Source organism: Thermobia domestica, chromosome 4 (assembly GCF_964235325.1).
Source record: "Thermobia domestica chromosome 4, izTheDome1.hap1.1, whole genome shotgun sequence".
Lineage (NCBI taxonomy): Eukaryota > Metazoa > Arthropoda > Insecta > Zygentoma > Lepismatidae > Thermobia > Thermobia domestica.
Window position 1 is genome coordinate 284531711 of NC_137457.1, and position 17376 is coordinate 284549086.

At 34.5% G+C, this 17376-nt stretch overlaps 1 protein-coding gene across 1 annotated transcript in view; it reads left to right on the top strand.

The window, feature by feature from the left end:
* Window positions 1-17376, top strand: part of LOC145684120 (ATP-dependent RNA helicase DDX54) — a 63731-nt gene that overhangs the window by 21216 nt on the left and 25139 nt on the right. Inside the window, exons 5-10 of the mRNA XM_081756046.1 lie at window positions 3263-3409; window positions 4255-4423; window positions 5478-5688; window positions 12610-12836; window positions 13182-13376; window positions 16777-16906. Coding sequence (XP_081612172.1) covers window positions 3263-3409; window positions 4255-4423; window positions 5478-5688; window positions 12610-12836; window positions 13182-13376; window positions 16777-16906 — 1079 coding nt within the window. The remainder of the gene's footprint in view (window positions 1-3262; window positions 3410-4254; window positions 4424-5477; window positions 5689-12609; window positions 12837-13181; window positions 13377-16776; window positions 16907-17376) is intronic.

The following is a 17376-nucleotide window of genomic DNA, read 5'->3' on the forward strand; positions in this document are numbered from 1 at the left end:
CAAGTTCATCCTCACCCTTTTGGATAGGAGCGAGAGAGGATGACTTTTTAAAAATAATCACATAAGCTAGCTAATTAGTAACTAATGTAATTAGAGCAAATTAAACACATTAACATATTTTCTCGTGCTTGCGCGGGACTCTGCGGATTGCTATTTTAAATATTACTTTCTTGTGAATTTTTTAAAAAAATCCTGAGAGCCGCAGTGGCTCAGTGGTAGAGCGTTCACCTCTAGTCCATGGGGTCCTTGGTTCGATCCCAGCTTGCCCTAAGTGAGTTTTGTAGTGGACAGACATCGTGTATCTTTGTTTTGTCGGTGTTCTTCCGTTTCCTCCCACTTTCTTCATTCCACATTTTCATTCATCCTCATCATCACCGTCTCCTTTAGCCTCGCCAGCATAATCGTGGGACATAAAACTTAAAAGATTTCATTTCAATTCATTCAAAAATATATAAAAAATAATCGCCGCCCCCTAAATTCTGCTGCTCTGTGCTCGAGCACAGAATAGCACTTACCTAAATACGGGCCTGAGAATAGCTAATTTTAATGCACGGTTAATTTCCATACGAGTGTTTCGCGGATACTTTTAGTTAGGTATGTACACAGATTGAAATCCGTGTATATTTTTAGTGTTGTGTTAGACCAATATTGCATCGATAAGCAATATTATCTGAAGAATTGGGAGCGAAGGGAAGAATTTAGTTAATATTTAGCATCTGAGACCAATGCGAGCAATCCTTTAAATGTAAACTTCAGGTGAAAGTGGGTTTTGAGAATGTGAGGAAGATTATATGAGTACAGCATTTAGATGAGTAAAACTATGAAATTTTCTGCTGGCTTCATTGTTGACTTCTGCTAGCTATAAACTTAGGCATAATTTTAGAGGTATTTGGTCATTTCTAGCTAGATTCTGTGCACTATTTAGCTACTTTCTGCAGGTGACTATTGGTAACACTGCTTACAACTTAACGTGGGATCCGATACAAATGGAATTGAACCCCGGTGTCCTACGTCAAAGATGCTTACGCTAATCGCTTAGCCACCAGGGAGCTCTAGTAGGGGTAATAAGCCCTGCTAAAGACAGTAAAAAGAATCATGTATGGTGTACTTTTGTAAATGAATAGCCTTGCGTTTATAATTTAAGGATTAATATCTATCTATAAGAAGTTCATATGTTATGCAACCCGTCATTCTGGATTGCTTTGAGGATTGCGTTTTATCGTTACGCGAAACAAGCCTTTTTTTTTAAATGAATGAATGGAATATGGATAGTCACCGTTCCCGTGACTATCAGTGTTAAAAGATTGACTTCATTAAGGAACTCGGCCGAGATAATCTGTCTATCGGAAAACCCGAAATTCGAAAATTCGCTTTCGTTCAAGGATCGTGTGTGGAGTACCGGATGGACAGACGTACTAACTTTACAATCTTATAAGGCCCACTAGCATAATCCTAATAACATTACAATCTTATAAGGCCCACTAGCGTAATTCTAATAACATTAGAATCTTACAAGGCCCACTAGCATGATCCTAATAACATTACAATCTTATAAGGTCCACTAGCGTAATTCTAATAACATTAGAATCTTACAAGGCCCACTAGCATGATCCTAATAACATTACAATCTTATAAGGCCCACTTTTTTGTATGATCCTAATAACATCGTATTCTTATAAGGTCCATTAGCGTGATCCTAATAACATTACGATCTTATAAGGCCCACTAGTATGATCCTAATAACATCGTATTCTTATAAGGTCCACTAGCGTGATCCTAATAACATTACAATCTTATAAGGCCCACTAGCGTGATCCTAATGAAGAGAGACTCTAATCTAAATGTTTATTTTAATCCTGCCCTTCCTACTTATCAAGTTGCTCTGCACGCCTTTCTAGCAGTACGTTCCAGGAACTATTCCCGTCGGGACAACTTTGTAAAATTTGAACACATTACGGTTGTTCGGACTCCACCTTACACTGTAGGTTTACGTCTCATAAAGCCTCGGTACCGAAAGGGACGTTAAACTCCAATAAATAAATAAATAATAAAAATGTTAATCTTAAGCATATGGCCCTTGTTGCCATCAGCAGTCTGTTTCACTCTACCGTTCAGTAGAGGTATTTTCATGTACCAATCATCCGTTTTCTTTCTTCCCTGTCCTATTGAAGGCTACTTGATTAAGCTTTTAGTTTAATGTGGTTCAACTAATAATCAGTTGGTCAGTTTACCTTTCTTTTTCCGGTCGTCTTCTATAAAAATATGTAAATAAAGTAAATAAAGTAATAATACATATGACCAGAAAACAGTTTGAAGCCTAGATCAAATCTCATTCTTCGCCAGTTCTTTTGGTGTCATTATTTCCAAAAAGTTCTGCTGACAGAAATTGTTTCAGCGAAAAATGCGATCAACTTTTGACAGCATTTGAAGCAGATAGAAGACTCAGAAATACGGTAAAACAGCTGTTAACCGAAATCAAAAGTTCCGCCCACAATCTTCTCCAGTGACACTCAGTTGAAAGAAATGCTACATATTGAGTAAAGCACAATAGGCTATCACATAAACCACATACTAATTTATGGTATATGTGTATTGGGAAGAAAAACACAAAACAAGAAATAAATAAATAAAAAATTAGCCGGTTGATACTACAATTCTGAATGAAGTACAATACTATATTATGTTATTATTGTGGAGCACCGAGCGCAATTGATAATGAAAGTGACTTATTTCTTGAAAATTCGTGGAAATAAGTCAGTTTCGTTATCAGTCGCGCTCGGTGCTCCACAACAATAATAAATACACACAATCAAAATAGTATTGTACTTCATTCAGAATTGTGGTCTCAACCTTTTGTGTGTGTATGTGTGTGTGTGTGTTTTTTTTTTTTTCTTTTCTTGGAAGATGGGCGCTTAAGAGAGAGTCCACTGTATATTGGTCCTCGATTAATACAAATTTGTTATGAATATATATAACAATGTCATTCAACCATTTTCTTCCATTATGTGCGTTTTTTATGTATATAATGACAGAACTGTTTTGATACTCTGTTATCAAATATCTATCCCCTTTCCATACACCGACCTTTAATTTAGCTGCTTGGCGAAAACATTCCTGCCTGTTCATCGTAATAAAGCTCCCTCATACCATTAGTTATGTTTTGTCTATTGAGTTATCAGTTATATTAGATCTATAATCTCTATAAAAAAAAAAAAAAAAAAATCTGACCTTTCGTTATTGATTTTTTCTTCTTTCTTTTCAGGTTGTTTGAAATGGGATTTGGAGAGCAGTTGCGTGAAATAGTGAACCGTCTTCCTGATTCGAGGCAGACCGTCTTGTTTTCTGCAACTCTTCCTAAAATGTTAGTAGATTTTGCGAAAGCTGGACTTAACGATCCTGTACTTATAAGGTAAGGAACTTGGAAAATACTTGTAAGAATTCCGATAAGCCTAATTTCTTATTACTACTATGATGATTTGAATGCTTTTTATTTTTGTCACAGCAGTTGGAATGCGTCTACATTAAGGACTCTATACTGAATTGCCTCCATATGCTAAGATTTTAGATTCTATGTAATGGCCTAAAAATCCCGGGCCAACATTACTACAAAATTAACGCTGAAATTCCTCTTAATTCGGAGAGAATCAATTCATTGTCCACGAGTACCGTTTTAAAAAAAAAAAATCTGAAGCACACTTTAGCGAATGTGAAAGAGGATTCCCTCAGATGAATCTTACAGTAACTTCATCTGGGTCATCTCTACATTGTTGTTCATCAGAACAGTAGGACCGCCTCTTGCACGATTTAACTGTAGCAAATAGTTAATTGATAGAAGTTGCATGTCCGTTTTCAGCACCGAGACCATATAAGACTATTGATATAAGTGGAATCGGAACCACGAACTACTACTAAAGTTTGTACCCGAATCAAGTACCCCCATTGGAACTCAAACCGTGATCACACGCATTGACTGTTTGGCCACAAAGACAAAGTCGTTGAAAGTGTTGCATTAAGGATTTAAGTGAGAATTCCAACATTTTGTATTTAGACATAGGGTTAGAAGTAGGCGGGCCTTGAAGTTCTGATGGTTTATGTTTACTTAGCAGAAGATCGAGTATTTTTGATAACGATTAAATAGCGATTTCTTTAACGATTAACAACAAGGAGCACAGATTTGTAACACTGTTGCCATTACTTTATTGATGCCGTTTGTAAATTGCTTATTGTTAATTGTTACATGTACTTTTTTCTCAGGTTGGATGTGGAGACTAAAATTCCGGAACAGTTGAAGCTAGCTTTCTTGGTGTGCAGGCCGGAGGAGAAACCAGCTGCGCTTTTACATTTACTAAAACAAATAATACCTTCTGAATCAAAAACTATAGTATTCGCCGCAACTAAACATCATGTTGAATACCTTCACATGGTAAGAGAATTACCTTAATGCTTTTAAACAATTATATAAGTTACTTGCCAAAATGCTCGTATATTGTACAGATAGTAATGATATTTCAAAAGCAACTGCTCTCCCCTTTAGGTCAACAGGAAGATGTGTCTAGTAATTCCTTCAGTCCATCGTTTTTCCCATGTTTCGGATATTTCTAAGTACGCAAACTATTTGTGTGTGGGTGTTCAGAAAGTATTAGGAACATCAGGAAAATGATGGACTAGAGAAATTCCCAGACATATGCATCTTACTGTTAACTCAAGAAAGAAAGCAGTTTCTTTTGAAATATCGTTACTATTTATATAATGTACAAGCATTTTGACAGTCAGTGTAAGGTTTATTCACAATTATGGGCTCATAGTGTGCTATTATGTCAAGTAGATTCGGTGAAAAGGAAAAAGGTAGTACATGAATAAATAGTAAGAGACCTAATTTCAATTGTATATTTTTATTTATTATGGTCCTTTGTGAAGGGAGTGAGTGAGTTACTGAACGAGTGAATATAAGTGGATGACTAAGTAAATAAGTGAGTGAGCGAGTAAATAGTGAGAGTGAATAAGTTAATAAATAGTGAGTGAGTGTAAATAAGTAGTAAATAAGTGAGTAACTATATAAGTAATGAGTAAGTAAGTAGTGAATAAGTTAGTAAGTAGTGAATAAGTTAATAAATAGTGAGTGTAAGTAAGTAGTAAATATGTGAGTATGTAAGTAATGAGTAAGTAGTAAATAAGTTAGTAAGAAAATGAATAAGTAAGTAAGAGAGTTAGAGAGGGTGAGTGAATGAGTGTGTTTCTTTCTTTTCTCCTATTCATTCCTATCTGATGAATCATCTTAGCGAAAGTTCTCATATAGACTAATTTTTCATCATATAGAATAATAACGTTTCATATATAATTGTTCGTTTCCTATTAATCGAAGCTTCAGCTTAGCTATAAAATTAGATTACTTCACCCCATATGTTGATCGAAATTCATTATTTCAGAGATTAAGAAAAATCCATGTATATTTTTCATGAGTTTCTTGTTCTTTTCAGTTGCTGGAGAAGAGTGGCATTTCTTGTACATACATATATTCGAGCTTAGACCCGTCGGCACGGAAGATCAACACGGCAAAATTCCAAACAGGAAAGTGCAAACTTTTAGTTGTGACAGACGTTGCTGCTAGAGGTATAGATATTCCGCTGCTCGATAACGTTATCAATTTCAGTTTCCCTGCGAAACCTAAACTTTTTGTGCACCGTGTTGGTAAGTACAAACTTATTAGCCTATATTAATAAGTTATAGTATGCATGCATATTTACGTGCCTTTATGAAACTGAATAATAAAATTCTTTATCTTATTGCATAGTTCTTTTCGTTCTCACACTTACTGGGGACGTCGTAACACTGTTTTCTGAGAATTTTACTGAACAATACCCTTTGACATCTTTTTGTCTTCTATACTTGCATCATAGTTTAGTTTTATTTGTAGAAACACCAATGAAAACTTGTTTAGCTGTTAAGGCTCTTTGTGAATCTCATTAAGGGAATGAAGGATATCAGAAACGTAGAAAGTGAGCCAGGTAATATATACAAAACGCTATTAAATAAACTAATAACCATTATCAAAAATATATAAAGCGAGCCAGATAGTATGTACAATACGATATTAAATAAACTAATAACCATTATCAAAAATATAGAAAATAGCCAGATAGTATATACAAAACTCTATTAAATAAACTAATAACCATTATCAAAAATATAGAAAGTAGCCAGATAGTATATACAATACGCTATTAAATAAACTAATAACCATTATCAAAAATATAGAAAGTAGCCAGATAGTATATACAAAACGCTATTAAATAAACTAATAACCATTATCAAAAATATAGAAAGTAGCCAGATAGTATATACAATACGCTATTAAATAAACTAATAACCATTATCAAAATATAGAAAGTAGCCAGATAGTATATACAATACGCTATTAAATAAACTAATAACCATTATCAAAAATATAGAAAGTAGCCAGATAGTATATACAAAACTCTATTAAATAAACTAATAACCATTATCAAAAATATAGAAAGTAGCCAGATAGTATATACAAAACTCTATTAAATAAACTAATAACCATTATCAAAAATATAGAAAGTAGCCAGATAGTATATACAATACGCTATTAAATAAACTAATAACCATTATCAAAAATATAGAAAGTAGCCAGATAGTATATACAAAACGCTATTAAATAAACTAATAACCATTATCAAAAATATAGAAAATAGCCAGATAGTATATACAAAACTCTATTAAATAAACTAATAACCATTATCAAAAATATAGAAAGTAGCCAGATAGTATATACAAAACGCTATTAAATAAACTAATAACCATTATCAAAAATATAGAAAGTAGCCAGATAGTATATACAAAACGTTATTAAATAAACTAATAACCATTATCAAAAATATAGAAAGTAGCCAGATAGTATATACAATACGCTATTAAATAAACTAATAACCATTATCAAAAATATAGAAAGTAGCCAGATAGTATATACAAAACGCTATTAAATAAACTAATAACCATTATCAAAAATATAGGAAGTGAGCCAGGTAGTATATACAAAACGCTATTAAATAAACTAATAACCGTTATCAAAAATATAGGAAGTGAGCCAGGTAGTATCTAAAAAACGCTATTAAATAAACTAATAACTATTATCAAAAATATAGAAAGTGAACCAGGTAGTATATACAAAACGCTATTAAATAAACTAATAACCGTTATCAAAAATATAGAAAGTGAGCCAGGTAGTATATACAAAACGCTATTAAATAAACTAATGACTACTAGATGTTTCCATGTTTTCTCTTATAGACCAGAAATTTGGTTTCGCGGTTTATGACTCATTAATTGTTGGGCACCTAAACTAACACACTACTAGCTAAAATATCCGTTCATCGCAAGGAGAGAATACTCTTATGGAAAGGATTTGAACTCCTTAGATTGATACCATAGAATATTATGAACTTGGGATGTTACTTTTTTTAAATTCGAATTTCAAATGTTATATATATATATATATATATATATATATATATATATATATATATATATATATATATATATATGGGTAATTCCACGAAAAAGGGAAATTTTCTGTCACGGGCATTTCTTCAAACTACTACTAGAAAGAATCACTTCATTTTTATTTTGTTTGGTAGTAACCGTCACAAAGTAGGTATGCCATGTATAACAGTTTGCAAATATAACACGAAACATACGTAAAAAATTAATTATTACCCAATTTCTCAACACCGTGGGCTGTCACAGACTACAGTTGACTGATTTTAATCAATAAATTACAACTGAAGTCGCAAATCAAACATCATTTAATGGTAATTAAATGGAAGAGAACACTTCAATGTTTCGGTTTTGTGGAAAGTAAACCTTTATAACGACTATTTTCGAAAGCTTGACTATGCTTCGTTTCTGTCACCTCTATTTCGTCTCAACTCCATGGCAATAGAAAAAATTATCATTGCTCTCAACAGATAGCATGGTCGTCCACATTGGCAATACCCACAAGAAGACGAGGCAGACATGTTTGACTGAAGAACAGAAAAAGTTGTGTGCATGTGTTAAAAGCTATAGGAAAAATATTTTTGTGTGTGGAAAGCAGGTGCGTATATTAATTGATACTCAACACCATGGTATTTATTACTGAATGTATTTGTATGGTATATACCTTCTTTCCCTTGAGGAACCTACGCCTTAACGTAGAAAATTCATACACAGTTACTCACATGTACTGGTTAAAAAGTGGGCCGGTAAAGATAAATTATATTCGATTTTCTCAACTCCATGGGTCTCAACTCCATGTCCATTTGAAAACTAAGGAATCCACGGTGTTGAGACAAGTTCACGGAGTTGATAATCCTATAGGTTTGTTATGCTCATGCTCTTCCAAATATTTGTTCTTTCAATATATTGATAGAAATAAAGCTCGTTTATGGTCTAGTGACTAGTATGCTCGCCTTTCGTGTGTGGTTCTGGATTTGTTTCCCGGTGGAAGTTCAAAAATTTATGGTGTTTACTTCGCGCAGTGAGGCAATTGGAAAAACTCATTTGAGTAGAGATGTACTGAAACCTGATCGCGCAGACCATCGCAACAGTCGTAGGAGCCAACATGCTGACCACGTGTCATTCACACTCAAAGGCCGACTGGTGGGTCCTAGCCCATTTAAGGAGTGTTTCGCGGAAGTTCAGATTTGGGGCTGTCAGTTAGCCGGAAGTAAAACTTCAGTCAAGTCAAGATGGATGGTATCTGTTTTTAACCTATTGAAGTCTCAATCTTATGATTAACTAATTGTTTTCTTTTCAGGGATTGTCGAAGAGTCTGAGGACAATATACGGACAGTCAATTTTATGACGCGGATCGGGAGGAATTTCTCCTGGCCTACTAAACTTTAAAAAGCGGTGGCAGTTGTCATTCTGTGTAGACTAGAACAGCCCTTCCCTGTTTCCTCAAGACATTTCCTTCATTGGAGTGGAAAATGAGGGCTACTTAACAAAGAACATCGAATTATTCAAAGAAAACAGAAATGATGAGTGCCTTACACTGTCATTTAGTGTGCATTATACAGGGCGTTTCAAAACAACACCGACAACGTTTGGGAGTTGATTCCTAACACCAAGATAAGATAAAAAGTATAGACCAATCTGGGTGCACAAATGCTTCCTTTCGCAGTTATAGGCTGCCGAAAACATGGAAGAAATGAACTTTAAAGGTCCATAGCATAAAACTATGGGACCTACCGTAGTCGGGTCAGACTTCACTTAGGAATTAGTATGTGCGCTATCCAAATATCCATGTTTTTTTAGAATCTTGCGGTACTTCCACAACAACTTTTATAGAAGTAGTTGGTGAGTACTTCAGATTATACGCCCGTAGTCAAACTCCCTTTTTAAAATTTGCTTAGTGAGTACCTCAGGATTCTGAAACATATTTTTGGATATTGCACATATTAGTTAGTAAGTGAAGTCCTGACCCGACTACGGCAGGTCTCATAGTTTTGGAGCTATGGACCTTTAAAGTTCATTTTTTTCATGTTTTCGGCAGCCTATAACTCCGAAAAAAAGCATTTGTGCACCCAGTTGTCTATACTTTTCGTCTTATCTTGGTGTCAGGAATCAGCTCCCAAACGATGTGTGTATTGTTTTGAAACACCTTGTATATATACCAAATATACAAATACACTTACCAAATGTTGAAAAAGTATTGCACTTTCGACGTGTTGACTTGATCACACAGAGAAGACAGACAGTTTACATAAGCTCAGAAAACAAATGAAGTAGACAATAGACAGGTTTAGTGACTACTTCATCTGTTTCGTAAGCTTATGTGAAAAGTTTGTCCTCTCCATATGATAGTCAACATATTGAAAGCGCGATAATTTTTCAATATTCGATAAGTGTATGTGTATTTCTTTCTTTCTTATTTACGTCATATATATATATATATATATATATATATATATATATATATATATATATATATATATATATATATATATATATACTCAATTTTGGAACCTTCATTAGATATATTTTCATATGTTTGCAGTATTTTCTGGAGTATTTTTGTATAACAAATTACGTGTCATCTAGTTTGTTAGAATTTTATTCAACATAAGGAGAATAATTCTAACTTACAAAAACTATTGGAAAATTATTTCAATTTTTATGTAAATTATAAGCTTAATCACTTATAAACCAAAACTTATCACCCAGATGTATCACGTTTCTCAACTCCACAGCAATTTTCAACTCCGTGTTAACTAATCTCAACTCCGTGACCTATGGTCTCAACTCCGTGGGTGCTGAAAAGTTTATTATTTTTTATTTACTACACCAATAACGATTCAGCTCTGCTGAACACCTAATTAACATGTACTTAGTAGTAGTAAGTGCATGTGATATTTTTATCGAAATAGGCGACCATCAACGGAACAAAAATTTTCCAAGTGAAAATTTCCCTTTTTCGTGGAATCACCCATATATATATATATATATATATATATATATATATATATATATATATATGATAGAGCATTTGGAGTAGATTCAGATTGACAGCATTAGCTTAAGGTATATTTTATATTACTTATATTGCTAATGTTGAATGAACGCATTTACAATGTGCTATGAGGTATTTTGGGGATTTTTACCACTGGTTTGAGCTGGCGAAACGGATATACAAAAGAGAAATACAATTTAAAGTAATATTTAATATGTATTTTGTTTTATTTTTTTAATGTGTAAAATTGTGTGTTTCTGTAGGCAAATGATTGTTATGTTACTTTAAAGTGTTTGACAATTTTTAGGTTTAAAGAAGATAGGTCAACTAGATTATACTTAACGTAGTTGTTTTTGTTGACTAAAATTAGAAAGTGTATTAGTACAGCTGATTTTGTTGCACATAATGTCAGTTTATTAAAATAACTTCGGCGAAAATTTGATTTTGAATTGTTAAGATTTTGCTATGTGCTACTAGCCTAATGGCTCTTTAATAATTACTTTAGTGACTTTTATTACTTGCTAATCAAGACTTTAATTATGACTCATTACGACGAAATAAACTGAAGCATTTATACAATAAAAGGTGTGTACACTGCAGCTTGTGGCTCTCAAAATTTGGGCTGAAATTATTACGCGTGTGTATGATTTTTAAGAAATCTTAGTTGTCCAATACTGTTTAAAGATTGAGCATTATGTTAACACTTAGAATTTTAACATAACTTATATTATGCTGTTTAATGCAATGTGTTTTTATTAACAGCAAAACATATAATTACAAAATGCTTACATTAACATATATCATTATAGACAAACTTACAATATTAACAACATTTACAGATTGCTTTTTATGAAACTGAAATACCAAAATCAAAACAAAAACAAACATTAGGTAATCTTCTAAAACTGAAAATTAGCGTGGGCCGCGGTACCTCAGTGCTAGAGCGTTCACCTCTGGTGCTTGGGGTCCCGGGTTTGATCTTAGCCCCCGTCAAGTAAACTTTGTGATGGACAAACACCATGTGCGTGGGTTTCCTCGGGGCTCTCCCGTTTCCTTCCATTTTCTTCATTCTACCATTTCATTTCATTGATCATCATCACAGTCTCCTTTAGCCTAACCGGCATAACCGTGGGACGTAAAACTCAAAGATTTCATTTCTTATTTTTGAAAATTAGCGTACACAATATTTTCAATATTATTATTTTCAATTAATTATCCATTTCCGGTTTCAATATTATAGTCATAGAGTAAAAACTGTGAGAGCTGCCTTTCGGAATTGACTCGGCGTCCTAAGAATATGTTTTTTAACACTTCTGTTAAGCTTATTCCAATCGGAAATGGCAAAAGTTACCCATTTCCACTTTCAACATTGGTCGTCGTAGAACTAAAGGGTAATAGACAGCAAAAGCTGCTTCTTGGAATCGATTAAATGTCTCAGGTTAAGGGTTCCATTGTTAGTTACATATATCTACTAAAACCAGAAGTGGTAAAAAGTTACTGCTATTTTGGTTTCGATATTGAATTCGCATAGTTTTGAAATGCTGCTGTTTCAAATGTGAAACGATCTCGCTTTATATATATAATATACCCCACGGGGAAAATACCTTTCATTTTGGACATAAAGTACTAATGGGGGCTGAATTTGAATTTAAACGGCATCGGAAGTGTCACCGTTCTTCTCAGAAACTATAAATTCGACACTAATATCAATCATTTTTAAATATCTTCCCCTCTCCTAAGTTACTCCGTCAAAATGAATTGATAAAAAAAAAACATCCCAGGCCAGAACCTCATCTATGTGGCAAATTTGATCGAGATCGGCCTCGTGGTTAAAGAGTTATTAAGTTTTATTTATTTTTATATATCTTCCCCCTCTCCTCCACCCCTACGTTGCACCGTCAAAGTGAAATAGTAAAATCACTCCCAGGCCCGAACCTCATCTATATTGAAAATTTGTTGATGGAGATTGGTCGGATACCTCAAGAGTTATTACGCCACAAACATAGTGTCTTTCATTTATATATATATGTTGTATTGATGCATATTGCAAACGAAATCAATATGATAGTAATTATTGAATAATAATTGCTTTATAGGTCGTTGTGCACGTGCTGGACGTAGTGGTACAGCGTATTCATTAGTGGCTGGTGATGAGACTGCGTACCTCTTGGATTTACATCTGTTTCTTGGGAGGCCACTTAACATAGCAGCTACTAATAAAACGTACACTGGCGACTGGGATGGCCTGATCGGCAGAATTCCTCAAGGTTCTATAGATGATGAGGAGAGTTTAATCAAATTATGGAATAGTACTGCAGATTTTGTAAGTTGTATAGACGTAAATAGCTGATTAATGTATAACATCTGTATTTCGTTTGATGAACAGTATTAAAGAGTATTAAAGAGTAAACAGTTCTTAACGTCAAAATGAAGAAATTAACAGAAGACCATAGTGTAATGAGGCTTTTAAAGTTATGGCAAGTGACCTGCCAGTTTTAGTAAATAGGATTATTATTATTATTATTATTATTATTATTATTATTATTATTATTATTATTATTATTATTATTATTATTGTTGTGTAGTTTTATGATTTGTTGCTTTTGTGTTATATTATGCTTGCACTTTAAGTCTTATTATTTTCTTCTTATTTTTTTCTACTGTATAGGAGGGTTTGAAGAAAGTGTGTAATAATGCATACAAGAAATATTTGCAATCTCGCCCTGGAGCGTCCATTGAAAGCGTAAAAAGGTCCAAAGAAATTAATTTTGCTGCAATTGGATTCCATCCTCTCTTTGCTTCAAACGCAGAATTAGAAAAATTCATGTTCCTCGATAAAATGAAGCACTTTAAAACACCACATGTAAGTAGCATTAGTACTATACGTAGTCGTACCATACAACAATTTACTAGCATAGTTTACATGTCTGGAAAATAATTATGAGACTAATTTTCCATGTAGATCATTGAGCTAAGAATAATTGTCCGTATAGATCGGTGAGCTAAAAAAAATAAATAAATAAATAAAAAAAAAATTCACACAAAAATTTGTTTGGACCAAAAACTCATGAGCAATCACAGTGTTGTGTGCTGGAGCTTTCCAATTATTGCTCTTCCGTTTAGGAATAGGGCACAAAACGTCCACACAGCTTGTGTTTGTATAATTCGTTATTTATTTGACGAATAGTCTCCTTACAGAGTTAGGGATATTTTGAATGACCGGTATGCAAATGTCACAGTAATATCAGACCTCATGAGGTGTGAACAAGGAGACTATTCGCCAAATAATAACGAATTATTTAAACAAACACAAGCTGTGTGGACGTTTTGTGCCCTATTCCTAAACGGAAGAGCAATAACTGGAAAGCTCCAGTACACAACACAGTGATTGCTCGTGAGTTTTTGGTCCAAACAGATTTTTGTGTGAAAATTGAAAGCATCACTGTAGCTTTTTTGACAATGTTTCTACTATGCAGATAACAGTAAAGAGGATTATGAGAGTCCAGGCTTCCAGGAGTCATTACATGCCTCACTGGAACGTGCTAGGTTGTCTACGGACAAAGAAGGTCCTTACTTTGAATAAACAGAGATAAGTTGGTTCCGCCTGTTATTCATTTTCTTTTTCAGACCCAGTATCGTTTCTTACTTGCTTCATTGTGTAAGACAGTTGTAATAAAACTCAGTCACTGGTAAGTTTTCTGTCTAGTTGAAGCAGGCGTTAGTGAAGCTTTTACTGTTAGATTGCCATTTCCATATGTATGTATCCGAGTGTTCCACGATAACTCTCGTAAAACTTACCGATTTTGGTGGAACTTTGTGTGAGCCTTCCGTCCACTTGCAGAAATAATCCTATTGTTTCGGGTTGCAATCCATCAAGTATAAGGGGAAGGGGAAGGAATCCACCCTATGTATCAAGTTTCTACATGTCACTATTTTGCAATATAAATCACGTAAAAATAATCGATTATGACAAAATTCAATATATATGTTCTCTATGGCATTGGGAATAGCCCCCACAGATTAGAGTAAAAATCTGCGAAGAACGAAAGGAACATCCCCGCCACTAGTTTCAAAAATATGTTCCAATAATTTTCGTTAAAATTTTCCGATTTTGTCTTAAAATGTCGAACATTTTTTGTGAGGCTTCGTAGTGGTCCCCTCTGCAGGAAGTTAATATCAGTAAAGATTAAAGTAGTGGATTTACCCTCTTAGCACCCCCTCCCCCATTTCTTTTAGTGTTCCACGATAAATTTTATAAAATTCATTCGGTTTTGATAAAATGTATATTTTCTTGACTCTTTCCCATAATCCCTTGTACTTGGATCTAAAATTAAAAAATGAAATAAAGTAAAAATAAAAAAAAAATAAAAAGCGGTGAATTTTAGTCCCTTAATGTGGTATGGATTACTCTCCCTTCACCGATTTAAAAATATCAACTAAGGTAGCTTTCGTAAAAATATTAATTTCCGTAGAATATGGTGTATACTTTTTGAGGCTTTACAATCATTTCCACTGCTTGGATTAAAATCAGTTGAGAAAGAAAGATTCTCCCCCTCTCCCGGTTAAAAAAAAATGTTCTGGTAGCTTTCTTAAATATTGTTCGATTTTAACAGAATATGATGTATGTATTTATTGAGGTGTTCAAATAATCTCCACTCTTGCAGTTGAAGTCAGTCAGATATCAGGACTCACTTAACCCTTTTCCGCTCAGAAGATTTAAATGAGAATACATTTTTTCAGACTTTGCAATCATCTCAGTTACTTGCAGTTGAAATGGATCAATAATAAGGAAGTACATCTCTCTAATTTTTTGCAAAGGCCGTTCGGAAAGTAACCTCTGATTGGTTAAAGGAAGAAACACGAAAGTAAATAAGAATAATTTATTATATATATCTGAAACTACTTATTTGCTCTGTTTTTCAACATAGTTTCCATAAACATTCAAGCACTTATCATATCTCTGCACTAGCTTAGAAATTCCATCGGCATAAAAATCTCTCGTCTGTGCCTTGACCCAGCCTGTGACCGCATCTTTGTCACTATGTCATATAACACAATCCTGGGCATTTGTGGAAATTCGTCAGAAAGCTCCGAGATTATGAAACGTCGATTTTCACGAACTTTTCCATGAATTTTAAACCACCGCTCCACATTGTGGTGACCACTGATGGCCTGACACTCCTCCCTTGGCCATGAATGTTTGTTCGCCCACTTTTAAATGAACAACTCCTTCACTCACCACATCTGGTCCATACACGGCACAAAGTTCCCGATGCATAACTGCTGCCTAATATTGTTTTGCCGTAAGGAAACGTATAACAACTCGCTTGTCGCATTTGGCGGGGTTTTCTATTGCAGCACACATTTTGAGACGCTACAAAAGTGGAACTAAAGTTTATTCAAGGAACGTTCAGTACCTTATGTAAACAAATGCACGTGGTGATTGTTTTATCGTATTGGTTAAAGAGCCTTGGAACATCTATGCGGCAGTAGAAAATAGTCCATTATGAAATAAACTGTTTGTCAATGTTTTTGTTGCTTAAAAGGCTCATTACCAAAAATGCACTTTTCTTACAACTAAATAACACAAACAACACTGTACCTAAGAACTAAATTGAATTAATGCAGTAAAAGAGAATACGCGTGCATAGAAAGTGGCTTTGACCCACTTTACGCGCGAATCACAGTTTTTCAATATGGCCGCGGGTGGGGATTATTTAAAACACGGAACAGGGTACAAGCACGTGCTTCTCGAAAAAAGCGCTAACCGATAGCCAATCATCCAATGACTGGCGGAGTAATATCATTTTACAATGTCTACATCAGGATCAGAAGGTTCGTTGAATGAACTGTAGTGATCAGACAACCTTCACTCTTCCCTGGCTGGATGCAGACTGATCTACCGCGCGCATCTGTGCAGAGATGATAGCGCTGCCCGCACTACTTCACGCACAGTGACCAATCGGAGGTTACTGTCCGAACACGCCTCGTATATATCATTTTCCTGAGTATTTATTACACACACGCAGATTTTTATAGAAAATTGTCTCTCTCTTGTCGGAGATTAGAGACTTACTCCTATAGTTGGGGGTTGAAATTAGTAGGTGGGAGGATCTCTCGCTTAAACAATGCACACCATCACTCTAGTTCAGATATACTGTGATTGTGTCTCCGAGATGTACTTTAGACCTCAATTAATTAGACTAAATGTAAACTTAAAACATGACATATCTATTTCAATATTTTTATTTTTTACTTTACAGACTATTTTTGAAGTAGGACCAACTGCAGCTTCGAAGTGTGTTCAAGTAATGAAAGAGACAAGAGAGAAACATGAAGTGGCTATACAGAGTCACCACAAAAAGTTAATGGAAAACGCCACATCAAAATTAAGTAAGTACATCATGCTTTAGTTTTGAATTGTGCATTTCTGGTTTCGTGTAGACGGTTGTGTTGTAGAATGCTGTGTCGTTTCGGATGACATTTAGTATCTTCCTCAAATTCATAGCCGGTACTGTGACTTAAAGCAAACCGTTGTAAACGACTTCGTTTAAGCGTGTACTCACCATCGCTGACGCGCCTGGTCTCTGCGGACGTATACCCTAGCTATCGCTCAAGGTTCCTTTCTGCGCTTCTGCCCTGGCCCGATTAAGATAGCATTCATGCTTTTTAGTGGCTATCTAGCACAAGTTGGTTCGTGTTTTGTACACTAGTTTTTATGCCATACAACCAAACTATATTTATGCTCATCACAATTACAAATAACGAACTGTAATCACTGTAAGTAAGCCAGTGTCACTATCAAGTGTTTTGGGGAAGAAACTAACTAACTACCCATTGTTTCTTTTATACAGGGTATTTGA